Source organism: Melospiza melodia, chromosome 12 (assembly GCF_035770615.1).
Source record: "Melospiza melodia melodia isolate bMelMel2 chromosome 12, bMelMel2.pri, whole genome shotgun sequence".
NCBI classification, from domain to species: domain Eukaryota; kingdom Metazoa; phylum Chordata; class Aves; order Passeriformes; family Passerellidae; genus Melospiza; species Melospiza melodia.
Genome location: NC_086205.1, coordinates 12910545 through 12936035, shown reverse-complemented (window position 1 = coordinate 12936035; position 25491 = coordinate 12910545). Strand labels below are relative to the sequence as shown.

Sequence of the window (25491 nt, the reverse complement as noted above, 5' to 3'; positions counted from 1 at the left end):
GCGCTCTGCGGCCCCCGCCGGGCACGCCTGGCCCCGGGGACACGGCCAAGGGCAGGAGCGGGGCAGCTGCAGCGCCAGCTGCAGAGACCCTCGGGATGGGCGCCTGGAGCTGGCAGCGGTCCCGGAGCCGCCCCGTGGTGTGACCCCTGCGGAGCTCGCAGCGGGTCCCGGCGCTGTGGCGCTCACCGAACGTGTCCCACGCGCTGTCCCTTAGGTGGCGGCATTTAAAAATTTTTTTTTGAGTTCCATTCCTACGTGCAAGACAAAGTCCGGTTTTGTGCACTTAAAAGAAGCTTTATTTTTGACTATCGCCTATACAGTTCTTTGTACATCTCTCAGCCCTCATTTGCACCATCAGAGTTCATACAGTACACCTTCAGTGCAAAGGTCATGGTAGAAAACTCATGAAAATGCAGAAAATGTGCAAAGCAGGCCTGGCCCTTTTTATCGTCTTTACTAAAAGACAAAGGCACACGCTTCTTCAACATTCACGGTAAGAAAACATGCACAGCACACGCCCCGATGTAGTCACGGAACACAGTAAACAAAGCTCAGAAAGAACAAACGCCACAGCCCTGTGGAAGCCAAGGAAGCAGGAACAGCAGCCTGTACAGCAGTGCAACAGCCACACACCGAGCCCAGTCTGACTCCACAGCACAGGAAACGGATTGAGAGCAGCATTCCTGCAGGCACTCGCAGCACTTGTATCAAAATCATCAGGCGTTCTCATGCTGCTGCTCCCGGGTCCCCTGTCCTTACCCGGGCACTGTCCCCGGGCCCGTGCGCAGCCCCAGCACCGCCCTGGGTCCCACTGTGCAGGGGCAGCCCTGGCACTGGGCTGGGGCTCTGCACTGCGGGGGGAGCGAGGACAGCGCTGAAACAGAGCCCGGCTCCTTCTCCTCTGCAGCCGCCGTGCTTCAGCAGCTCTTCACCCCGCTGTGCCCCTCTACAGCCCCCACAGGGCCCTGCACAGGGCTCTGGGTCCCGCTGTGCTGAGGAAGGAAGGCTGCCTCTGGAGCAGCGCTGAGGTGTCACTGCCGGCCTCGGGCACACGGGCACGGTGAGTTGCTCTGTACGCCCCGGGGAAGGAGCTGCGGCTGCTGCAGCCGTGCCAGGGCCATGGAGCCGCCAGCCTGCAGGGAGCTGTCACCCCTGTGACAGCATCGACCAAACCAGGCCGAGGCCGAGCGGGGGATGGTTAAACTGACCCCGGCATCAGGGCACCCCAGGCTGGCCCCCATCCCCAGCACACAGCCTGACCCCAGCGGCGGCAGCCTGCACTGCGCTGTCACATGCCCGCCTGCTGCTTTGGAGCTAACTACTTACATCAAAGACTAATAGTTCACATAAATTCTCAAATAAATTCTCTTCAAATGATATTAAACAATGGTTTGGGGTTGGGCATTTTTGAGAGAGTTTTATTAAAGATACTACACCAAAATCTTGTACTCCATAATATTTTGATCACTCACAAACTAACTTGCTTAAAAATGTAATTTATAGAAAAACATCTGCCAAATTAAACCTAAAAAAAAATACATATTACACACTTCTGGACAATCTGCATGTTAGCAAAGAATTCGTTTTATTATTCAACCTGAACATATACTTAAACAAAGAACATACTCATGAAACAGCACACACTCCTTGATTATGGCACACCTCAAACTACTTGGACTAAAGGAAAACTAGTGCAATTGTTTAATTGCATCTAACAACAGAACAATAAAAATGACTTTGTATTCCTTTTGTTTTTTGTTCTTTTTTTTCCAAACCCATTCCATTTGTTCTCTTCTCTCATCAACACAACCTCCAGTGGTTAGTCCTGGAGAGCACTGACATTGCATGAAGCAGATTCCCCATGGGCTGGTCCATGTTACACAGAAGCATGCAAAGGAGGATACTGCAGCATTTGCAATGCAAATCTATTAAATACGTTATAAATGAACAAGGTGTCCCTTTAACACTGCAATTCTAGAGCCTTTATCTGTGGTGGAAGTTTCCAGTGTATTCATTATAAAACAGCATACAATCAGAAACAAACAAGGAATTTTGCAAATTGTTTGTGTTTGCAGCTAGTAAATCTTTCTGAGAGCTGTGTCTAGCGCCGAAACCAAAGCCAGCTATTGAGTAGCCAGAAAGCTACAGTAATGGAATACATGATCATTTCCCTCTTAGCACGCTCTTTGTTCTCTTCTTCCAGGAGCTGGAGACGGCGATTAAGTTTGATTATCTACAAACAAATAAAGGCTTTTATTATTTCATTACAAGTTGCCACACTTTCTAGAAGCTTTTGAATAACCATGTAAAATTAGTATCTCAAACAGATGGATGTTAAACAGTTGATAATTTGACCTTCTCTCTTCAATCAGTAGTGATCAGATCCTGCAGTCCCTATTATTTAGGAGCAGAAACGGAATCAGATTCTGCAGACTCCCAGAACAGGACATGGTATGTGAGGGCAGTCCAGCAGGGGCACAGAGAGGAGCCCTTGCCTTGCCTGTTGGGGGTACCTTTGTAGTCACTGAGAAAACCTTCCCCATTTTACCACTACAGCTTTGTCCTAATGTTGTCACTACTGTGTTTTACGTACCTGTCTTCTTAGGGAGGCAGCATCTACGACTGTCATGTCATCTGGGGTTCCCTCGAGCGTCGTTTCGAAGCTGGAGAGAGTGTATCTAGCAAATGAAGGACAGGGCTCAGCTGTGTCAGCCATGCAGATCAGCAAGTACCATATTTTATCAACATTCTAGCAGATTTGTATTTTGGTGGTGATGGAGACGAGAACTAAAATTTCTTTTTGCAGCTGTTACAGAATTGCATTTCAATAGGATCCTAACTGAGTAAAGATATGAAGTGGGTTAGTGGTTGACTAAATTCAGGTTGATTCCTCTCCACACTTAAAATTCTCCACACAGACAAACCTCCTTCTGACACACAGTTCCTCAAAAGACCATTTCCAGTTAACTGATTCATGAAACATGAACATTGCCTGACCTAAAGTGCCAAAGCTGCAAGAGACCTGGCCAGAGCAGAAATAACCAGACTTGCAAAGTGTCTTATGCTCAGTACCTACTTCAATATCCAAAGAGGACACTTACTGAGATTAAGAACCTCAGTCACATCAATCTCTGTATTTTAGGCAGAGAATCTGGCAAACAAAGCCCAGTGCAGTCACTCACTGCTTGCTGAACTTTGTGTGCATTAGAAAGTTTGCTCCCAGAGCACTCTCAGTTTTCTGAATGCAGCAATTCAGAAAGAGCATTATTCCAACTCCAGGACAAGTTAAATAAATAAAGAACATTTATTATCAGTTCAAAAGTGGCAGAAAGTCTTTACAGGTTTTTATTTTGATCATACAAGTGCTAGCTCTTAGCCAGATTTATTTCCAACTACTAAACAGGTAAAGCAGTTTCAGATCCTCCACCTACTCCTGAGCTTCTCACTTTGTGTCTTAAAACCTCCACTTCCAGTATCAGCTCCCCCTGACTTCCGTTCTCACGAGGACCTGTGTACAACTGCTGCAGACAGCTTAAATGGAGCAAAATAATGTCAAGGTTACTGAATTCCCAACAACAAATACACCTAAAAGAACATTAAGTATTTAATGACAGTTAATCTCGAACTAATAAGAATATGAGTAGAATTCATGGAGTTTGCAGAATGCCCTTAAGTGCAGAAACTACTTTTGCATTTGCAGGTTCTCCCATCACTTTCCTGAAAGTTCTCTAGAATGCCCTCTGAAAACCAAAGAGATTTCTGACAAGGGTGTTTTTGTAGCTATTTTTTTGTTACTAGTACATGGTAAAAAAAGTAGAAAATTCCACCAGATCTAAAGCACAGCTGTCCCTCACTCTCTCCTGGGAAAGGCAGGGAGGGTCAGCATTTCAGTGAGATGCACAAGGCTCCCTCCCAGCTCACACAACAGTGTATGACTGCTGCTCCACAATTTCCAGACCTTCCCAAGTATTGAATCAAGAGGGTTACCAGCAAAAACCCCTTGAGATTGCTCTTAGACCATTTCAGAAACTGATTCCTGAGTTAGAGAAGAATCTGTTTGAATCCAGTTTCTACTTACACCCAAATCTAACCTCCACTTCCATGAAAACACTGAAGTCTGAAAGGCAAACAGGAAAAATGGATGTGAAAGGACTGTTTTTCCCCATCATCCTGACCATGGGATTATGTGTCAATCTCTTACCCAGTTCCACTGAAATGATGTCAATCTGCCAAGACAATGGCAGTGAAGAGGCCTCCAGGTACAACCAACAATCACAGGCTGAGAGCACCTCCAAATTAGGTGAGGTAAGGCCAAATTTTCTAGTAAGCTCCCTATGAAACAGCAAATACTTGAACTATACAGCTCATGTAATGTAAGAGCCTCCACTCAGGCATTCATCTGAGGCAGAGTTCTGCAGCACATTGTATCTACCAGACAACTGAGATCATGCAGGTGACTTGGATGGGGAAGGAATAAAGTCCTGAAATACCTCAAGAGTTGAGAGGCAGCATAAAAATGAGCACTGTGCTTTAAAATAACATTGCTGAGAAGAGGGAAATAGAAATCTGAATTTTAGAATTAGTGGATTGTGACTAACAAAAAATGCTCTTTACCTGGTGTTGTCATGATGAGGGTTAGAGGAGGTGGTAGCAGCTGACCCACCACGTAACATTGGCCTACAGCAGGATTTTGTAGAGTGAAAGCACAAGACAGAAACAGGAAATGACAAACAAGAGATAAGATGTAAAACACAAGGATCAAAGGAACATCAAAATACTTCCAGATATACTCTATGTTTCAATATAACTTCTTTTATTTTGTTGTACATTGTACTTCCATATTTCTCTCGTTCAAATTTAATCAACACTGAATGTTTTTGCAGCTAAGACACATAAGCAAATTTTTGATGAAGCAGATTTGGAGAAGCTTGATTTGCAGAAGACAAACAGGTGAAATAGAAATTTAGCCTTAAAAAATAAATATGGGGAACTTCAGGTTAAAAAAAAATAAATTAACCCCAAATCTAACACCTCACCCAACAATAACAGGAAATCAATAAAAGTACTAGACATAATTATAAAAGCTCTTTTAATCACCCTCTGCTCCCTGCAGGGAAAGGGGAGATTTGTATTTCCTGCATTCATCTATGCTAGATGTAATTCAGAAACCTGAGCTGGCAGCCTAAGGGCCATGTATAACCTGGAGGGAGGGAGATCTGTCCAGGAAGTGACTACAGCCTTCAAGCACATCTCCTGAACATCCTTACAAGTTCTGCTCTTCTCCCTTTTTTTTCTGGGCAGGGAGGAAGAAAAGGTAGAGCTTTTTTGACTGCTGCAATAATATACATGAAGCTTGCAAGGAGAAGTTGCTGTATTGCAGCTCACCAGCAGCACCCTCTGACAAGCTGGCACTCTTGTTTCCAGTGCCTCTGGTAATGAGGCATTAGGGTTCCACATCACAGGTGTGCAACAACTGCAGGAGCCTGAAATCTCAATCTCCTTCATTTTCCCAATGCCAACTGGAGATACTGGTACCATGCATTTAGCCCACATATCCTGCAGGCTATAAAACTGAAGACAATCTAGGTATGAAAATCTTTACAGCAGGTCCATGTAGGAGGCAGAGCTTTGGTGCCACGGTGGCTGGGAGAACTGAGACCAGCCAGAACAATGCAAAAATATCACAGCCACCAGCTTCACTTAAAAAGATCAGGGTCTAGGAGCCTTGGCAAACTCTGCTACCTGGTAACTATTTATTGGGACCACATCCTAGTCTAGTTAGCCCCAGAAGTGCACACCACAATGTTGTCCCTTTCTAGCACTTAGGCCAACATGATTTGTTTTACAAAACAGAAAGCCCCATTTCTGATACATGCAATGTATGAATGTTCTTACCTAAATGTACAAGGTCTTGCAGAAAGTTATCCAAAAAACCCTATTCCTAACCAGAGAAATGATTCAGTTGTCTAAAATCTTCTCTGACAGATGCCACAACTAAATACTTTGAGACAGTGTAAGAAACTGAGCAAACAGCAGCTATGGAGAAGGCCACAGAATTTCTCTGAGAACTTCAGTCACCTGTAACTAACTGGCAGATATGTGAATGCCAGAGCCAGTACCCAGCAGGCACTGCCCACACCATCTGACACAGGACATTTGGATTCTGTGTAAGGAGAACAACAGTCTCAAGTGCTCTCTAAATTCAGCTTCTGTGCTCTCTTTTGGCAAACAAAGTTTTACAGCTGTTGTAGAATTTATCAATCCTAATTCACAACTACCCTTCCCAAGGAAAGCCACAGGCTTGGAGACAGCTGAGGGCTACAGCAAGGCACAAACCCAGAGCACTCTGAGACCTGTGCAAGGCAGGAGCTCAAACTGAAGTCTTTGATCCTACTTCCCAACACAGCCAGCCTCTTAAGATGCTGCAGGTGATTTCTTCCTTTTCTTTACAGGTCACTTTTTATTCCATTACAGATGGACCCAAAAGGAATACCACAATATTGCCCCATCTCTTCTACTTGCTTGGTTTTTTTATATCAACAGAGAATTGATTACACTGATCACAGTGGCCTCATAACTGAGAACTTTACCCCCAAATTAGCAGTAAGTTTTTTTGGCAAATACAGAATGTACAAGAATAATAAAGGCAAGACATTAAATGCATGGCCTCCTTTAAAAAAGAAGTGTACATTAGAACTCTGAATTTTCTGGCTACTTCTGTCAATTCCATCCTAAACATTAGTGCATGATCAGAAGAAGCCATAACACCAAGGTCATGTGTAGTCCCTGCAAACACAGCAGCAACCTCAAACTTGAAGGGAATGCTCAGGAATACAATTTAATACCAGTGGGAAAACAGGCAGTAAGGCAAGGAGCAGCTGAACCTGGTCTGTCTCCTGCTGCTTCCACATGAGGAATCAACCCTAAACACATGATCTGGGAGGAAAACAACCAGGGGGGACAAATCTCATCTCCTTCTGAACCATCATTACCCCAGGCCAGAGTCAAATGTAGCCCTCTTTGATGGTCATAACTCGCTTCCCATTTTATTTCTACAATCTTTAACTTTCTCAATATGAAAACGATCTTATAAAATCTCAGGATATGACTATGTGGGTGAAGTTTGGCATTTAAAAAGGATAGTGGTTTTTTTCAAAAAAGGACTATCCTAATGAAAAGAAATCATAAATTTCCATACTCTTTCCTCCTAAATAAAATGTACTGACTCAAGAGATGAGTCGGTTTAGATAAAGTACAGATTTTAAAACAAGTCTATGCAGATATGAAATCCTCTCTTTTCCCTGCATTTAAGACATCACTAAAATCTCCTTAAATGCATAGGGTTTTGGGGGGCTTGTTTGTTTGGCTGGTTTGTTTTCAGATTTTCTTCTGCTGCCTACAGCATAAAAGATCAGCCTTTAAAGGACACTAGGGGTAGGTCCTACAGTCATCCCACAGAAATTGAAACAGAAAAATGGTTAGAACTAGAAACCAAAACTGACCTATTGTCCTTGTCCAAGCTGAAGGAAATGCAAGAGTAAACAGTGATCATTAAATTGTAGCTCATTTAAATAATCCTTTATGTGAGCAGTGCTGGCTGAGCTAGGCATAACTCATTATCTGCAGCAGTACCATCAGCACCTACCGTTAGCAGTTTTAGTAGATTGGAAAATGTTTGGGTGGGAAAAAAACAAGACAAGCTATAAAACAAGTTAAAAATATTTCCAGTGAGTAACACACAGCCAGATCTTGTTAGCTTTAAAAGATCTCTTCAAGTATTAAGCATAAAATGTTAAAATAGGTAAGGCTTGGAGAAAGTAAACACATTACACAGAGCAAAAGAACAGAGTGCAGGTTTAGAGCAATTTAAAATGAAGAATATTTTGCAACCATGCAAGTGGATCATCCAAATTTCACATTCCCACGCCAGCTGTAGTGGTGGGTGTCTAAACACCCAGCCACAAAGAATACACTTTCACCTTATTGCAAAGTTCATTATTTTAGCACCTATTTATTCATAGGTGACTAGAAGCAGGTTTCCCATTCCTTCTAGGAAGGTTAGTAAGAACATCTTGCAAATTAACTCAAACCAGGATGAGTTTAATTGCAGCTTTTCAGGGATTCAGAATCCTAGAATTTTTCTGATAATTGAACTAAGTTGAAAGTGTATGTATATGGATTTGTTTTCCAGAATCCTACAAAACACAGGCAAGAGCATGCATAAGAGAAGCCAGGAATAAAACCTGTTAGCTTCACAGCAGTCTGGGAAAAGGGGTACAGTTCCAATCTATATTTTAACAAGGACTCTTGGCACAGGATCCTTAAGTGCTACTGTTTATAGACAGTACAATTTCTTCTTATCTGGGAGCTTTAATTTGGCAAAACAAATTTATACTTGTATAATTTTAATATTGATAAGGGGAAAAAAGTACTGATGCCCAACTGTTGATAGACAGGCATCAAAATTTTAACAGCTGGGCATTTCACAGGATTAAATAATTCATTAGTTAAGCACCCAACCCACAGTATTTCAAGGGACTCTGTGCAGCTGATTTTGCTTGTTTTTCTGAGTCCCAGTTTAAGAATACAAAGGCCAAAAATACTGGAGTTCTTTACAGTTCAGGAATGTTAATATGGGCATTTATATATTGTCAGGTCAGCAAACATGGTGAGCTACAGGAGGTGCCAGTTTGGAAAGTGACTGCAAACACACAGACATTCACAGTAAGATTGGCTTGATAGTCACATTTCATTACCAAAACAACTAGAGAGCAAATAATTTAAACTTCACACTACACACAGTAAGTGTGCTGCTAAGATAAGATAGCAGAGGCACAGGGCAAATTTCAAAGAACTTGCTAGCACAGGCCACACTGAAATGCTGCAGGAGAAATGAGCAGGTCCTCCCAGTGTTCTTCCCAATTATTTCCACTAACTGAACCTCCTGGCAAGCCCTGGGGGTCTGAGCTAGCCCTGCACTGGAGGCTGTGTGCAATTGTTACCTGAATTCTGTGCTGGCATACAACTAGCCTGGAAATTGCTTTTAGTAAATGAATATTGCCATTGTTAGTCTTTAGGAATGTTTCTGTAGTATTAAACATGCTGTTCTTGGAATGCTTCCAAATCCCAAATCCAGACAGTCTAAGGATACACCAAGCGAGCAAAATTCCACTGAAGAGAATGGAAATAACTACACAGGGATTGCCATGAGGCTTGTTCTGGCTCATTACTCTCCAAGTGTCAGGTAATCCATAAAATCAGAGACAGCAATAATCAGAGGAGCAACCAACTCCCCAGTGTCCCCTGCCTTTCCTGCTCTCAGCATCCAGGGTGGCCACCATCAGTCATGTGGCCAACAGAGAGAATTATTCCCAAAATAAACCACAACAGTTTCAAGTCCTGACATATTATCCAAGTAGTCTACAATGCCTTTTAATATTCTACCCTCTTTCTGCACATTTTTTTAATGCTTCATGACATCATCAACCCAATCTTATTGATTTGCACCCCTGCTCACCAACAGAGAAGCAGAAGACAAGGCTTGTAAATTTGCAGGCTCAGGGTCAAGTATTCACTGCAGAATACACTAATAATCTTGGACCAGCAAAACCCCTTGCAACCACAGGCTAACCCTTCCTATGAAGATTTTTATTTAGAAGGAAACCAAAACAATGCTGTATTTGAAACAGAAGCATTTTGAAATGTGAATTTTGGACATTTAAATTGCTTATGAATATTGAAAGCAAAGGAAAGCAAAAGCAAATAATTTCATCTCATTGTTGTGTAAACAGAAACCAAAGTCCACTAAAAAGGAGAAAAGAAAAACAAAGCAGCAGAAGCTGGCAGAACCAGTGACAACCAATCACCTGCGGTTTTCATCCAGCACATCCAAGACCTGCTGGTAAGCCCTACGAGTGGAAGACTGGATAAACGACAAAATGCCACGAGCAGAGTAAAGATTAATTCCATCTTCAGGTAACATATTGGGAGGACAGACACGGGCCTGTTGCAGTGATGGGGTCACACTGTTTGTACAAGCATAGTAAATGAAGAGAGAAACACTAGAGTCAGATTTTAAATGAAAAAAAAAGCTTTTCAGATAGACCCCATTCCAAAATGCTTATTGCTTGCTTTTGGTTTACCCTTCTCCCACCACTGTAAGGTAACACTCCCAAATTCCTGTAGTGTGGGGATTATGAGCTGCATTTACATATGTTCACCAGAAACACACACAGGTAGTAATAAGGACACAGTTTTGATCTGTTATACAAGTTAGTCCTAGAAAGTGCTTGTACAGCTAAATCTGTACCTGCTGCAGTCAGTGTTCAAGTCCTCACTTGACATCAATCAGAGGAGTGTTTTTACAAGCACTGGCATTTTAAGAAAATCCTACACATCATCTCTTTTCAAAACACAAGCCTTTTTCAATAAGGACAATCTCACACAGAACCCCTTCAAAAATTTTTTTTGGAAGCTGTGATCAAGACAGCATTTTGATTTGCATATGAACAAGTTTAAAGGCAAAATGCAACACATTCTAAGAATAGTACAAAATTCACATCCCAGTGACAATGAATTACATGATCTAACATGTTGACTATGATATAAAAAGCATTATTTAAAATATGCAGGACTGGACTTCAAACATGGCCATTTGGATTATATCAAACTTGTCTATCAGAGAGAAAATAGCTTTGATAAGCTGCCTACAATTTGCTTATGTTTCTTTACATTCAAAGTGACTTTATTCACTTTTCCTGTACACAGCAAGATTTTTTTTTTTTAATCTGGAAACTTTATTAGAGGTGAGATGCTTTTTTAGTAGGAATTAATTAGTGTTAATTTAATGTAAATATTAACACACATGCAAACCAAGTGCAAGCCACTGTACCCTTTAAATCTTGGGTTAGTTTTTATTCTGAGATTAGCACCCATAATTCAACACATTTCCTTGCCACTTGTGCTTTGCTACAACAGCTTTGGACTTAAACTGTCAATCATTTGACCGTGGCATTTTAATAAAACATTAATGCTGAGTACTTGGAAGTTGGTTTGGTATTTGGCTAATCTCAAGCTGGGTCAGAATTCTGTGGCTACTCTTACTTTGAACAGAGCTGCTCTGCACATGGCTGGCAGCAAGATCACAAAACTGAGCAGGACAGAAAACTCCACTGAACAGACTGAATCAAAGAATGTTACAGGAATGTCACCTCTGCCACAGCAGAGCTCAGCCATCCTGGGCCTCAAGGGACACCCACAGACTGCAGCACCTGGGGCTTGGCTGACACTGGTCATTGTTACCTCAAGGGCAGGTAGCTTTTCAGGCTGCCACAGACTACATTGCAGTAAATATCTGGTTGCTTCCTTACAGCTTTTATTGTTCTCCCACACTTGTAGAATCCACCTTTCTCTATATTTATGATGACTTCTATTTTGTAATCAATAGTAGTGGTCACACCCACACACTTTACTATGGAACTGCACTAGAAATGCCAATATTCAACTGAAAAATATCAAGCAGCAGGGGCAAGTTCAAAATATTGCCATTAAAATGAATTTATCAGAATTTTTACTCCTTGTGGATTTGCTGGATTTAGGCAAATGAAGGAAGAGTTAAGGCTTGAAATCACAGCATATTTTGCATTAAAACTAATTTCCCTGTACATCACTTCAGAGATGTGCAGAATAGGGTGAAAGACAACTTAATAAAAAAAGGTAGCAAATAATATTTAAACATATTGCAAAACAGAAAAAAATGTGGAATTCCTGTTGTCCAGAATGGTATTAGTATAAATACTATAGTAATGATTTTTGCATACAAAGAATTCTGTACATACTTAAAAAGATCCTAATAAATTATAAAAGCAAACCCAAAAAACCCAGTTTTAACTAAAACTGTACGGAATTCTTTAGCATTAAGTTACATGTGCTGATTAAATTCAAAGTTATATAATAAGGAAAAAATCAGAAACAAGAATAGTTCTATGAAGGGCACAAAGGCCATGACTGGGGGTTCGAGAGAGAAGCAAAATTTTTCTTCTGAAAATTTTGCTTTTTCAGGATTTGAAATTGCTGTCCTGTAAGCATCTGGCAGTCCTTTGGACTATGTCAGAGACCATGGAGAAGAAATATTATGAAGCTATTACCTGATACAAATCAGCCCAGATAACATAAGAGAAAAAAAATCTCTGCCATAAGGAAATTCTCTAATATGTAATGTAAGCACTTATCATTAGACATTGTGGCTATCCCCCCTTCCCCACTCCATTTTCAGTGAAAAGGTCCTAGTTGTAGGGATAATTTTGTTTCTCATCTCTGAAAAGAATTCCTTATATATAGCTCCAGCCACTGTAACCTCCCTGGTTTCAGACACCAGTCAATTCCAGAGCTTGGAACCAAAACAGACAGGATGAAATTACAGACATTACTATGAAAGAGTAGAGTAGCATGCTGCTATATGCAGTTTTAGCTTAGCAGCAATCTCCCCTAAACCTCCTCAAAGCATTTGTGGTGTACTCAGGCTTTATTTCAGGTATTTTTCTGACTTGCAGTTCTGGTAGTATTAAATTAGAGGTAAACAGATTTAACTAATTAAGGTTACTTTGAATTCAAGCACATAGAGAGACGTGCACACCATCACCTTTTCCTCCATGACTTGCAAGAAGAACAGAATTTCTCAAACTGTGAAATTGAACTCTCTAGAAAGATGTGTTATTCAAAGGAAAAGGCTGGAACAAAAAGAAAATTAAGTGTTGCCCAGTTTTCCATGCACTCTTGGTGGTTTGGTGACTTCCAGCAGAGATGTGGAATCCTTGCATTCAGCATTGGCTGGCAATGACCAACAAAAAGCTTTGTTTCTCCAGCTATACAAAACTAGCCAAAGAACAGAGTGTCAAACAAGTTAAAGATAATTTGAAATTTTATTTCTCTTTCATTGACTGTCAGGTGTTTTTCCCTGTGCTCTTTACAGAAGGAAACAATTTGGCCAAGTTTGAGAAACCCTGAAGCAAAATTAGAAACAACACATTCAGCGTAGCTGTTTCAGATTTTATATTCTAAACTAGAGGTACTTAGTCAGAATATTAGTACTGCAGAGAGCTACAGAATTATTCACACTCTTGCTTTTCATACACCAGGGAAGGTTCAGGCTTACGTGCAATCCTTAGTCGAAAGAGGTGACTGGAACCGTGGCATTTTATTTCTTGGGACAGTATCTGATCTGTGCCACCTTGAATAACAATTGTAATCTCTTAAGTAAGCATCCTTAGAAAAAGAGGGATTGTAGTTTAGAGAGTTGTCATTATTGCTACACAGACAGTTATTGTACCAGCAGGTACTTGTTAGTCCCAGGATTTCTAAGAGCATTAGAGAATTACTGACTTTAATGAAGCCCAGCTGCCAAAAAGTCCTCATAACTGTCTCTGCATGCAACTGGATGACAAGAAGAGAAAGACAATGGAAGAGAAACCACTATGTGTGCATGTCAAGAACACTGTGACAGGGAGCCCAGCCAACTCTCACTTGCACCATCTATTCCAGAATGTTTGATTTTGTCACTTTCTAAGTCAAGCCTTGGAATTTCACACAGTACATCTGAATATTTTGTCCAAGGAGGACAACAGTGTCCTAGACTAAAACTTGAGAACTGTAATCATCTTTTGAAAACAAAGGTTTTAAAAGGCAGTGCTCCAAGCACCTCTTCAATCCTCATCACAGCATCTGAGCAGCCCACATGGACTTCATTTTCTATTTGAAGATGTGAACCAAACCAAAGCACAAAAACAAAGAGCTGATTTTTATCAAGGTAGAGCACCACAGCATTTGTTAGTGCAGAAGAAAACTATTTTTTTTCAGCCAACAACACGGGATATAAGAACTTTAGCAGCAGCTAGTTTCTTGTATTCTTGTAATTAACCGGAAAATTAGTATTTTCAGATGGTAAAGGAATTCCAAGGTGATATAAATGAGGCAGCAGCTGCACAACTGCATTTTCTGTAGTGCAAAGAATAGATGTACGTGAAACTTGTAATTTTTTTTGCAGTTTACACTGTATGTCCTAAGGGCTTAAACTGTGAGGAAGCAAGAGCCAAGATGTTACCTTTCCACCAAGCACAGAAGGCCTGGCCTTCCTGCATTTGTGAGAGCCACACAGATTCCACTGTGACTGTGGTGTTTTTACAATCTGAATTCCTAGAACATTCTCCTGAGAAGTAGCCAGGTACAGAGTCACATTCTCCACTCGGAGAGTGACAAAACCTGGATGAGGGAGAAATGTCAGACTCAGCATCAGAATGCCAGAGCATGTTCAAAGTGATTTCTTTCTTTGGATCATATTGAATCAGAAGAAGCAATTGTGACAGAAAAAGAAACTGTGATTTCAAAGCAGATGATCTAGCATTAGACACAACATAACTTCTGTCATAAGAAAACAGGCACCTGGGAGGACAAGAGAAAAATGAAGTTCTACTAAAATACATTATCTGCAGGTCAGAAGTGCAGAATACTGCAATGAAGAAGGATATCTTCCACGTGGGCAGTAGAGAATACAGATCCAAAGGCTCAATATCATCTAGCTGTTATTTATCTTACAAGCAAGAGAAGAGATCCTGGATCAATCAAAAAGATACAATAGAAGGTGCTTGGCATTGGAACTATGATTTATATGACAGACCTTATCAAGCACTAGCGTGGGTATCAAGAGAGGAAAACTGATCTCCAGGTGTGTAATAATTTCCTGGCTTTTGTAAATGATAAACTGAGTCATGCCAGCTGCCAGTCATATGTTCCTTCATCACAGGTTTTTTAAATTTACAGGATTCCAGGTGCTCATTGTATGGCTAAGCCTCTGAAGGATTGATAGAAGATTAAAATACTGTGACAGCAAATAACATTCAGGCCATGTCAACCCAGTAATTCTATATATAACTACTGAGTGACAGCAAAGCACAGGATAGCAAGTTTTACAGATTTAGGATTTTCAGATTCAAGAAGTCCAGATATGTGAGAAATCTGACAGCAACTACAGGCAGAGCTGATCTTACTGTTTTCTCAGGTGGCTGGCATGGCCCATGACTTCTGGAAAACTAAACACAGGGATCAAGTGTAAAGCAATTTCAACAGATTGCAAGAATTTCTTTACCAACTGTTTTTTCCTTTTAAGTGCAATACATCAAAGACTGGCAAAGCAGAGCTGGCAGCATCAAAGGCAGAAATATTTCCACAGGAAGCTCCCATCACATGAAGACCATGGTACTCCAGCAGGTACCATGTCCAAACTGCCAGATGGGCAAGAGAAAGCCACTCTGAAGTGACATTATAGTGTGTCCAGTCCAGTGGGACATTACCGGGTAAGTGACACCACAGGGAGCTTGGACACCGAGGAGGATGATAGAACACCCAGAGACTGAGCTGGTCAGGCACTTAAAGATGGGAATCTGAGTTTTGCCAGCTCAGTAAATGTGTGTGACTCTGCAGACCTGAGCACCTAGACATATGCAATCTATAAACTTGTGTGAACCCAAAGTCTCATCAAATAAGAAGGGGAAGATATGAAACAATATTTCCACAAATATCTGGAAGAGAAGGAGAAGTGTAACATGTGTGGAACATGCATCAGAGTACATTTCATTTTAGCCAAATTAACAGGTGGACAGATATGTGGTACACACAGTAGTACCTCCCAGTGCCCCTGATGTCAATAGAAGAAGAGGCATTTCTAGGGCATACTTCACTTGATCTACTTTAGACTAAAAATAGGTAGACCCTAAGTAGGCTATGCACTTATTTCCCTCTAGTTACTGAAAATTAAGTTTGATAGTGATCTAGCAATATTGTTATACAGTCTGCATTGGGACAGATGAATCCCATCTTTCAAATCTTAAATTTAAAGCCTTTTCTAAGGCAAGTATTCCTTATGGCAGCTGTATTAAAATTCATACATAAAAGATTCCTAAGTGTTATATTGTAAAACCAGTTATTTCCAGGTGGAAAGATGCTGTCACTCAGAATAAGGCATGATTAATCCAAGACTATCATATCTAATAAAAATGTACAGAAATCTATGTGTTCAGAACTGCAACTTTGGATAGTAACAATGGATGAAGTTTCCAATTCTAAGTGCTCCTTGCCATTTTGGTCAGAAAAGATTAAGATGCATATTCTCACAGATTCCAATACATGAAGTACAGTGACACCATAGAAAAAAATACTTATTCTAATATTTATGAGGAAATAAAAATATTTCTTCTCCAATGAATGAAAATCATTATAATATTAACAGTGGGAGAATTGGGAACATTTTGATGCACAAAGAATGCCATTTCCTGAAAATTCACGGGGGAAAAATATTGTACCAACTCAGAAACTGAAAAATCTCCTGAAATAACAATTCCTGGTAAGTGGTGAAACCAACTGTGAGCCACAAACACTTCCACCCATCCCCTGCAAGAAGTCACCTCCCTAAACAAAACCCATGGGAGAAAAGAAAAAGACTGGTGTTATAACAGTTAAAACGATGTTCTTGCCACAACATAGAAAACATTAGTTGGGAGAAGCAGTAAGGAGGAGGTAAGGAAGGAGGGTGGGTGTCCCAGAGGTGCAGCAGAGGCCCTGCAGGGGCTGCACTCACATGGAGTCGTTGCGGGCCAGCTGCCCGTTCTGCCGCGTGGCGTTCTCGCTCATGGAGCGCTCTCGCTTCAGCCTTCCCACGGCGCGCACCTGCGGCACGGGAGCAAAGGAGACATCACAGCCACAGAGTCCGGGACACAGCTCTGTGCTCTGCAGGCCTGTCACCCACACCTGCCCTCAGACACAAAGGCACATTTCCAGGGGTTTCACAGGGATTAGGGGGAAAACAGTTGATGACAGATGTGATGCTGGTACATGTAAAACCAAGCTCCACACTTAGTGCAACCCTGCTGTTACCTATCCGTGTGACCTGATGTCACAGTTACAAACTAACAGAATTTCCAATGTTCTCTGGAGATACTCAAAGCCCCCTGGACACAATCCTGAGTAACATGCTCTAGGATGACCCTGCAGAGGGAGGCTGGACTATATCAACTCCAGTGGTCCCTTCCAGTCTTACCCATTCTGGGATTACTTCCCACCACCAGAGATAAATATATTTCTATTCTATTTTAAAAGCCTATAGAATATGCAGCTTCATAAATAATTTTCTGTTTTTAAAGTGTCAGTTGCCATTGTTCACCTGGATGCCAACGCTATACCATTATTTGAAGTTGTTTTCTTAGAGTTTTGTTAAAACTCAGCAACTCTGTGTGGTGTTATATCATCTGGCTATGAAGTCCTAAGCCCAGAAGTTAACCACATACATTATAATGTATAACTATATACAAGAATCTTACATTTTTCTGATACTTTATAAATAAAAAAACCTTACAGCTTTCTCTTCATCATAAGGATTTTTTTGTTAGAAGTATTTTGAGTAGTTCTAATTATGATCTTATTTTTGTAAGTAGTGAGTAAGCTTGCTGAGCATGGCAATTCCAGCCATCTGCCACTTCAAAGTCTAAACAGAACTACTATAGTGCTAATAAAAATATTTTTGTATTTTCCCAACATATGTCAGCAGCAGGTTGATCTGCACTACAGTAGAGAAATCATTGGTCATTTCACTTTCTTTAGCAGAATGCTTCTCATCTAAGGAAAAAGCAAAATAAGTACTGGCCTCTTCACTTTGAGGTGTCTGCTGTGGAGGTTTTTCTAGGTCCAAAAAATCTAGCGGTCGATCACTAAGAGAAATAACACGGGGAGGAGTTTTCAATGCCAGTGGTTTGAATGGAGTAGACTGAAGAATGTCAAGGTCTGCTGGTCTGGAAAATGGAATGTCTTCACTATTACCTGCAAGAACATCAATTGTCAACAGAAAGCAAATTGTTCTGAGGCCTGAAGGCCTGTGCCTAAAGTTCAAAAGGACATCACAGCAGTAACTTCTCCTGCCTGTGCCAAATGATGAAGTATAACCTTCTTTACCCTTCTTGTATGTTAAAAACTACTCTTGAAGTGCTCATAAAGACCACATTGACACTTATTTGAGCAGCTTCTCTGAGGACAATGATCTTGAGTAACCCTGAACCACATAAACTGTTATGCAAGTGAGAGCACTCAAGACACAGTCCTATCAGTGTTTTTGACTGGGGACATCAAAGCATAAAATATATGCATGTCACACATATTGCAAACTTGTTAGACTTTCATCAGGTCTGGATATGTCACTGTAAAGCCCGTGACCACAAATACTAAGCTAACATTGATAGAGTCTACTCATAATAGACAGATTATCAACAAAATTAGCACTCTGATTAAAATCAAATATGTTTTGCATGACAAATATAAAGTCCATCCCCAAAATTTGTTACAGTTACTTTAGCTTACAGTTAATTACTAAAAATCAGGTGTAAATCAATAAACAGTAATTTTTTCTCCAAAAATAGCATAGTAAGATGAAACATCAGGGATTAAACCTTCTGTTCATAATTAATTCATCACTGTCTCTATTATAAGCTACACCAAAACTATTCATGAAACATTTTCAGACCTTAAAAAACTTCCCAAGTTAAAGAGCTTTAACTATTTAAACACCAGAAAGCATTTTACAGGTTATTCTTTCAAAAAGGACATATCATTTATATTTTATATATATATGATATATATATATCATTTATTATTGATATATCAGTATACATTTTTGCCATCCAGAAATCAAGGGAACTAATTCAAGTTTTCACCTGAGTGCGATGCAGACATACCTGCCACTACAATCCGCTCTGGAACCTGCATGGTTACACTGGCATTTGGGAATCCTTCCAGGCTGCTCTTGTCCAGGTCAGAGTTTTGAGGAGCCACCTTGAGCTTCTCGGGGACCCTCATGCGCTGGCTGATGCCCTCGGTGTATTCCATCTCGTACTGCAGCCGGTTCATCTCGGCCATCTCGGCAGCCGGCGACGGGAACGCCGCCCCGCTCATCCTGCAAGGCAAGCCAGCACTCACACAGGGACACGCACCCAGCAGGAGGGGCAGCAGGTGCTGTGCTCAGGGCACCAGGGAAGTGGGAGATCATAACTGAAGAGTCTCATTTAAAGGAGCAAACTGCACGGTGAAATTCATAGGAGGCGTAGTCACAAAGTGCTGGGAGGTGCAGGCAATGAAAGAAGAACAAAGTGATACTGTAGACAATGCTCAAATTGAGGGTTCTCAAACTGAGCAATGACAAATAAAAAACAAAAACAAACCAACCTGGAAATTCTGCAGGTAAGGTACTATTCCTGCACTGGCTGACAGAAATAGAAACATAAACACATCAAAGAATCGGTAGGATTGGTAAGAAATCTATTCAGGATTGGTGAGAAATCTAAATTACTGATTTGCATTTACAGAAATCCAGCATACTTGTGGTTGAGAAAATGGCTGAAGTCTCACAAAACTGCATGTTGAGGCAAAGGAAGACAGAAAGGACTCAGCCTGGGCAGGAGCCTCCTGCTCACTGTCAGTCACCCAGATCTTACAAGGACAAAGTTCCTTATCAACAGCCTGTCAAATCAGCTTGAAAACTGAGAATATTCATAACCCTTCCCAAGTGCAGCAATTCTTTAAACTTCTCACTTCTATATTTTTCTCTAAATTAACATCTTACTGTTGTGGAACTGATACAAGATGAGGAGGAGAGAGAACAATACTTTATTTAAACTTAAAAGCATTTGCCAATCCTTTATATGTACATTTTCCTAGAAAAGCAGTGGAATTTCCAATGAAGCAGTGGATGAGTTCCCTAGAAACTGGGCCGTGAGAGACTTACCAATGCAATTGCTGGGAGTTGTGTCAAAGACCAAGGTAACTGGGAGCCTGAAGTTAGATTTAGGGTCGAGAGAAAAAGAAATCCTAGAGCTGTGCCTGGGGGTGGCTGGAAAGGGGCCTCAGACAGCTGGGAGGAGCTGATTACCTGGGCAGTGGTCAGTGCACCTTGCTGATGGCTCAGACCCAGATAATGCCTGTGGGCTCGGTTACCAGACACCCTGAAGCTGCATTTGGAGGGGGCTGGAAAGGGGCTCCCAGAGGAAACACTGAGCTGCAAGAACTGGTTGTGGGAAACTTTTTATCCAGGCAACAGCTGGGGAGCTTGTCAGCAGCTCACATTGCAATGATGTTTTTTTAGGGTTTGAACATGAAAACAAAGTTTCTAGACATATATATACGCACACACATAACATGTAAATATAGCTTACATTGGCAAACCTGCCTATGCAAAGCATGGCTAAGTCTAGCACAAAATCTATGAGTGGTGTTGCTTAAGCAGGTCCCTGAATGAAGTAACCCATCCTGGCAAAAAGGCAGGGTTTGCCACTAAAATTGCAGCTACATTCCTTTACTATTTTTGGCTCAAGGCCACGTCTGTCGCTGTGTGTGCACTGCAGAGCTGAACGTGCAGAACGCAGAGGCCTCAGTGCAGAGCAGCCCCAGGCAGGTGAGCCAGCCCAAGCCCTCCCCCCCACCATCCCACACCAGCAATTCTTCCACATTTACCAGTTAAACCTTGAAGAACCCCCAGGCCATGGACAGAAGCACAGAGAAGGATCTGGACAGTGTAACACACGACTGCATACACACTGTGATCACCTGGCAGTCCATCCTGCGAGTCTCATTATTATTTGCAAGTCTCATCTTATTGCAAGGCTCCCTATCACAGATCAAATAAAGCATCTCAATAATCTCCAAGGGTCACTGTAGCACAGTAGGAGAACAGGTGATCAGGGACCAGGCTAAAGATCACTGTGTAACCTTAAAAAAGGTCTATGTAAACTTAAAAAAAATAGTTTTAAAGGAAATACTTGAAGTACTGCACATTTAATCCACCTGTATTAATTATCACAGTTTTTATCAAGTGAAAGAAAGTCAAACAACCCATTTAATTAGGAATAAACACTTCATAGCAGTTCAAGAGGTGCTTAAGCATCTGTCACTTTCAAAACGTTAACCTTTTCACATGGAGTTTTTTCATCCCTGCCTTTTGATTTTACAGACTAGATTTGCACCTCTTGCAAAGACATTGGCCTGCAAGACATTGGCTTGATCAGCTAGTGACATGAGCAAAATACACAGCCATCTGAAATTTCTAAATTCCAAAAGGTGCTTTTCATTTTAAACACTGTCTGTGATCAGTGAAGCATTTCCCAATCTCATAAAAATCATAATGTCAACAGAGAGACCAAATTTTAAGAAATTACATAATCCAGAGTATCAACTGGCAGCAGCTTTAGGCACACTTATTGCTCACATGTGACCAAAGGTGTTTCCCTGCTTCACTCTCATTTGGAAACACCTGGCTGGCTCCAAGTTTAGTGATCAAGCATCCCTGCCCTGCAGCAGTGTTTCCTCCACAGCTCAGTGAGGCTTTGGGACACAGGTCTGCTTGCACAACAACTGCTTTCCAGCTGCAAGGCAAAACCTACACAAAGCCAGACAGCAGCAGAAAGTATTTATAAACTAAATAGCACTGTGTGGGTTTAGCAGTGCTTGCCAAGGCCCTACAGATGCAAAACCTCAATATCTTCCTACTCTCATCTACTTTGTGCCAGAGAACTGGAGAACTGGATTTGCTGTCAAAGTGATTTCAAATTTTACCCCTTTTTACAGGAGACCAGAAGAACAGAAACAATGAGATCTCAGCAACAAATAAAACATCTTAACAAAGCTTCTGAACAAAACAAAGTTATGTTTTCTGCAATGTCCTTGTTATACAAAGCATTTTACAGAAAGCATTAATAATAAATCAGGAGACTGAGGATTTAAAAATTGATATTTACAGAACTAAGTACCTCTTAAAAAGGCATGATAATAGAAGTCTGAGAATGATAGGACAATAAAAATCCAATCACAGATACAGGATAAATAGAAAATGGCTGATGTGCAAATGAGCATCAACAGCATTTAATGAAAGAAAATAAGAAAGGAGAAATCCAGAGGATGACAAAGCAAGAGAGGAAAAAAAAAGGTTATTAATAGTGAACTACATGTTCAGAAAGGCACAAAAGAACCTCCCTCTCCTAAACAAGAACAGAAGAGATGAGGCTGAAGCAATGCATACCAATGTGAGGGACGACTGTTTGGCAGCATTCTGGCCATAATCAGGCATTGGCCATATCTGTGCTGCAACTGGGAATGCTCTGTACAGTGTGGAGCCCCAGATACAAGAAGATGAGCTCAGGTAACAGTACAGCTCTGGCAGCACGGAGCTCAGAGAGGTTTTACAACCCACACCAAACTGTAGCTTCTCCACTCCATTACTGTTTGTTCCTGATGTGGCTACTTCACAGATCCTCTGTTCACATGCACATAAGATACAAAGTGTTCCCTTGGCAAACACCCAGTTATCCTTGGACAAGGAAAAGGGGGAAGAGGAAGACTCAGAGCAAAGTTGAGGGTGCGAATTAAGGACCCAAAAGACCTTATTCTGGGGCGCTGTAACTGAATACAGACCAGAGAGACCGGGAACTAAAAAAGCACAAATGGAACAATCTGAGGGAAAGGAGCACCAGGGCCAGGCTAAACGCTGAAAGCTGCTCTGCAGAGCTCAGTTACAGGTGCTGAACTTAAACAATGCACGGGCCCCTCTCCTCAGCACTGGGATGACATCAACAAAATGCACCTGGGACACACGGGAAGGCTATATGATCACAAACCTCTAAAGACTCTGTTCTTTCAAGTTGGTTTTACTCCAGCAGAATGCTTTAACACAAAATACTTTTAATTTTGTTTTTAATAAGAAAAGAAATGCTGGAGAACGTTAGAAAAAAAAACATCACTCTGGCAACCATTTTTCTGGAACACCCAACTATTCACTGCGCTGTGGCGGCACTAAAAGCATTCGGAAATAGAGGGGGTGCAGGTGCTTCCTTCCCTTTTTGGGGGGTCAGGGCGGCTCAGCCGATAACGTCCGGGGCAATTGGGGAGCTCGCGGCCCCGGTGTCCCGGGCCGGCGGAGCCCCGGCACAGGCTGTGCCCTGTCCGGCTACCGAACGCTCCCAGGCGACCCGGCAGCGACCCCGGCACCGGGCCGGGCCGCGGGGCACAGCCCGAGGGGCCGGGCCGGGCCGGGGGCAGGGCTGGCAGCCCGGAGCCGGTGCTGGCGGGCGGGACGGGCCCTGAGGGGGCCGGGGCTGAGCGGACGCGCGGCCGCGGGGAGCGGGGAATACACGGGCTGAAGGGGCTCGGGCTGCGAGCGCGGCGAAGGGCCGGCTGCGGCCCCGCGGGCAGGCCGAGCCCTCCGAGCGGAACTGGGGCCGCTGCCGCCAGGCCCCGGCGGTCCGTACTCACCCGTACGGCGGAAGGAGGCCGGGGAGCGCTGCCGGCCCGGCCCGGCCGGGAGCGCGTCAGGGACCGCGGCACCGCACCGCGCTCCGCGCGTCAGCCGCCAAACGCGGCTTGCGTGTCCCCATCGGCTGTCCGTAAGGGCCGCGCGTCACGTGACTGGAGGCGGGCGGAAGCGGCTCTCGGCGGTGCCTCACGTGTGAGGGAGGCGGGGGCAGCCATCTTTACTGAGGGCAGGGTGCGCCGCGCAGGCGCGTTGGGGTGCCCGGCAAGGTGACCCGCGGCGCGGGCCCGGCGGGCGGGGATGGCGCAGCCCTGCCCTGGCTGGCTTCCAGCGGGAGAGCCGCGCTCTGTGCCCACACACGGAGCGGTGCCGTGTGCCCCGTGCGTGTCCGGGTGTGCGCTGAGCTCTGGCACGGGCAGGAGCCGGGGCGTTGCAGGGCGCGGGGCCGGCTCTGAGGCCGGCTCTGAGCGCCCGCGGCCCTGCCCGGCCCACAGCCATCACCGCCCGTTACTGTCACAGAGCATTTGTCACCAAAGGCGGGTGCCAGCCGTCCCGTTCGTGCCCCGCTGACGCCCAGCGCACACGCCAGCTCTGCCCAGCAGAGCTCAAACCTTCCAAGGGCACCATTAGCTGGCCCCTCCTGATTCTCAGAGAGCCCGGGAGCAGCTGCTGCTTCATGGCATAACCCAATTTTCCAACTCCACACAGGAAAATGTAATGAAAGATGCTGTTGCATCTTTGAGGTACTTTTTAAAAAGATGCAGGCTCAGAGCTTTCCCTATCCTTGGTTTTATGATTACAATGTTTTGGAGGTCAGAAAGTGTAGCAGTTCTACCACAGAAGCATGTATTGATCAAGGGCTTGCAACTTGCTAATTCAGCTCTTCACAAAAATCAACAGCACTGTTTTACATAGGCAAGTGGTCAGAAATATGATCTCCTACTAAACCAATGTTGTCTAACATTGAGAATGATACAGTAGTTGCCTTAAGATCTTACATTTACTCTTATATTTAGCTGCCTTGAAACATGAGCTGCCCCAAACCCATTTTACCCAGCAATCCTCATCATTCTGTATGTCGAGTCCTCAATTTAACCTCTTCTTTAACATTTTGTAAATTATCAAAAGGATTTAGTCTTTAAAATAAAAACAAACAAGAAAACCCCAAAGCAATTATTGTCTGAAAACTTGTTCTTCAAGCACACTAGAAATATGGCTCCTCTCCTGTAATTCCCCGTATGTTGAGATCAGTTTTGTGACTGCTTTTGTTCCATCGAATGTATGACTGTTGTTAATAAATTCAGTGGTCACAGACAAGTCACTTGAGTCATTCTGAGTGACAGGAAATCCTCCAGAAAAGCTCTGGTGGGGATTTCTAGTGTAGTATCACATTATAAATTACCATTAGAGGATCATGACTGTCCTTGCCCCCTTGTCTTCTGTCCCAACTCAAAAAGAATTGGATCAGGCTGTATCCCTTCCCCTCTCAGATATTCTTTCCATTTTTTGCATTGTGTACAGGTGCTTGCACAAGTAACTTTCTTTGACAGTTTGAAGAGTTCGCTGCAGATATCCTTGATTTTCAGATCAGTGATTTAAAAGGCCATCCTTAGGCATGTTGCATACAACAGAGTTCTGCTGGTTTGTCTTTATTTGCATGCTGAACCCTTAATAATTTTAGGTTGTGCCTTTTTCTTTCTGCACACTTTGATCGTACCAAGCACCACACAGCCACTCACACCCTACATCCAACCCCACCATGGGATGGGAGGAGAATCAAGAAAATAAAATAGAATTCACATTGAGGTAACAATGGTTTTATAATTGAAACAAAATAGTAATAATAATGATAATACTACTAAATGCAATAAAAAGGAGAAGGAAAGAAGAGGATAAAACCCAGGTAAGACAAGTGATGACAATACAATTGGTGCCCAATGCCAAGCTGGTCCCTGATCCACCATCAGCCTCCTTTTGCAGGCGATTTCCCCAGTCCATATACTGGCATGATGTTCTAAGGCATGGAATTGCCAGTTCAGGGCACCTGTCCCAGCCATGCTTCCTCCCACATTTCTGTGCCTCTCCTCACTGAAAGTCCTTGACTTAGAGTAAACACTACTGAGCAACAACCTATCCATCAGTGTGTTGGCAATATAAATTAT

At 42.7% G+C, this 25491-nt stretch overlaps 1 protein-coding gene across 7 annotated transcripts; it reads right to left on the bottom strand.

Moving 5' to 3' along the window:
• Positions 1-1562: 1562 nt before the first annotated feature.
• MFF (mitochondrial fission factor) lies at positions 1563-23433 on the bottom strand. 7 transcript variants are annotated; one of them, XM_063166833.1, is made up of 10 exons: positions 23332-23433; positions 18771-18988; positions 17690-17862; positions 16628-16716; positions 13154-13228; positions 9867-10025; positions 7503-7520; positions 4615-4677; positions 2594-2678; positions 1563-2233 (listed from the first exon to the last, which is right to left on the bottom strand). In XM_063166833.1, the coding sequence occupies exons 2-10, from the start codon at positions 18985-18987 to the stop codon at positions 2102-2104; spliced, it is 1011 nt and encodes a 336-aa protein (XP_063022903.1). In that variant the 5' UTR covers position 18988; positions 23332-23433; the 3' UTR covers positions 1563-2101. The 7 variants fall into 7 exon arrangements, with proteins under 7 accessions (XP_063022903.1, XP_063022904.1, XP_063022905.1 ...); XM_063166834.1 differs by lacking the exon at positions 7503-7520 and having other exon boundaries at positions 23332-23432; XM_063166835.1 differs by lacking the exon at positions 13154-13228 and having other exon boundaries at positions 23332-23432.
• Between the last annotated feature and the right edge of the window lie 2058 nt (positions 23434-25491).

Excerpts from the sequence above, each read along its gene's own strand:
- MFF (XM_063166833.1), bottom strand. The coding sequence starts at position 18,987 with ATGAGCGGGGCGGCGTTCCCGTCGCCGGCTGCCGAGATGGCCGAGATG. Across the intron at positions 13,229-16,627 it reads CTGGCCCGCAACGACTCCAT|GTGGCACAGATCAGATACTG; the intron begins GTGAGTGCAGCC and ends TTGTTATTCAAG. Across the intron at positions 2,679-4,614 it reads CCTCATCATGACAACACCAG|ATACACTCTCTCCAGCTTCG; the intron begins GTAAAGAGCATT and ends TTCATTTGCTAG.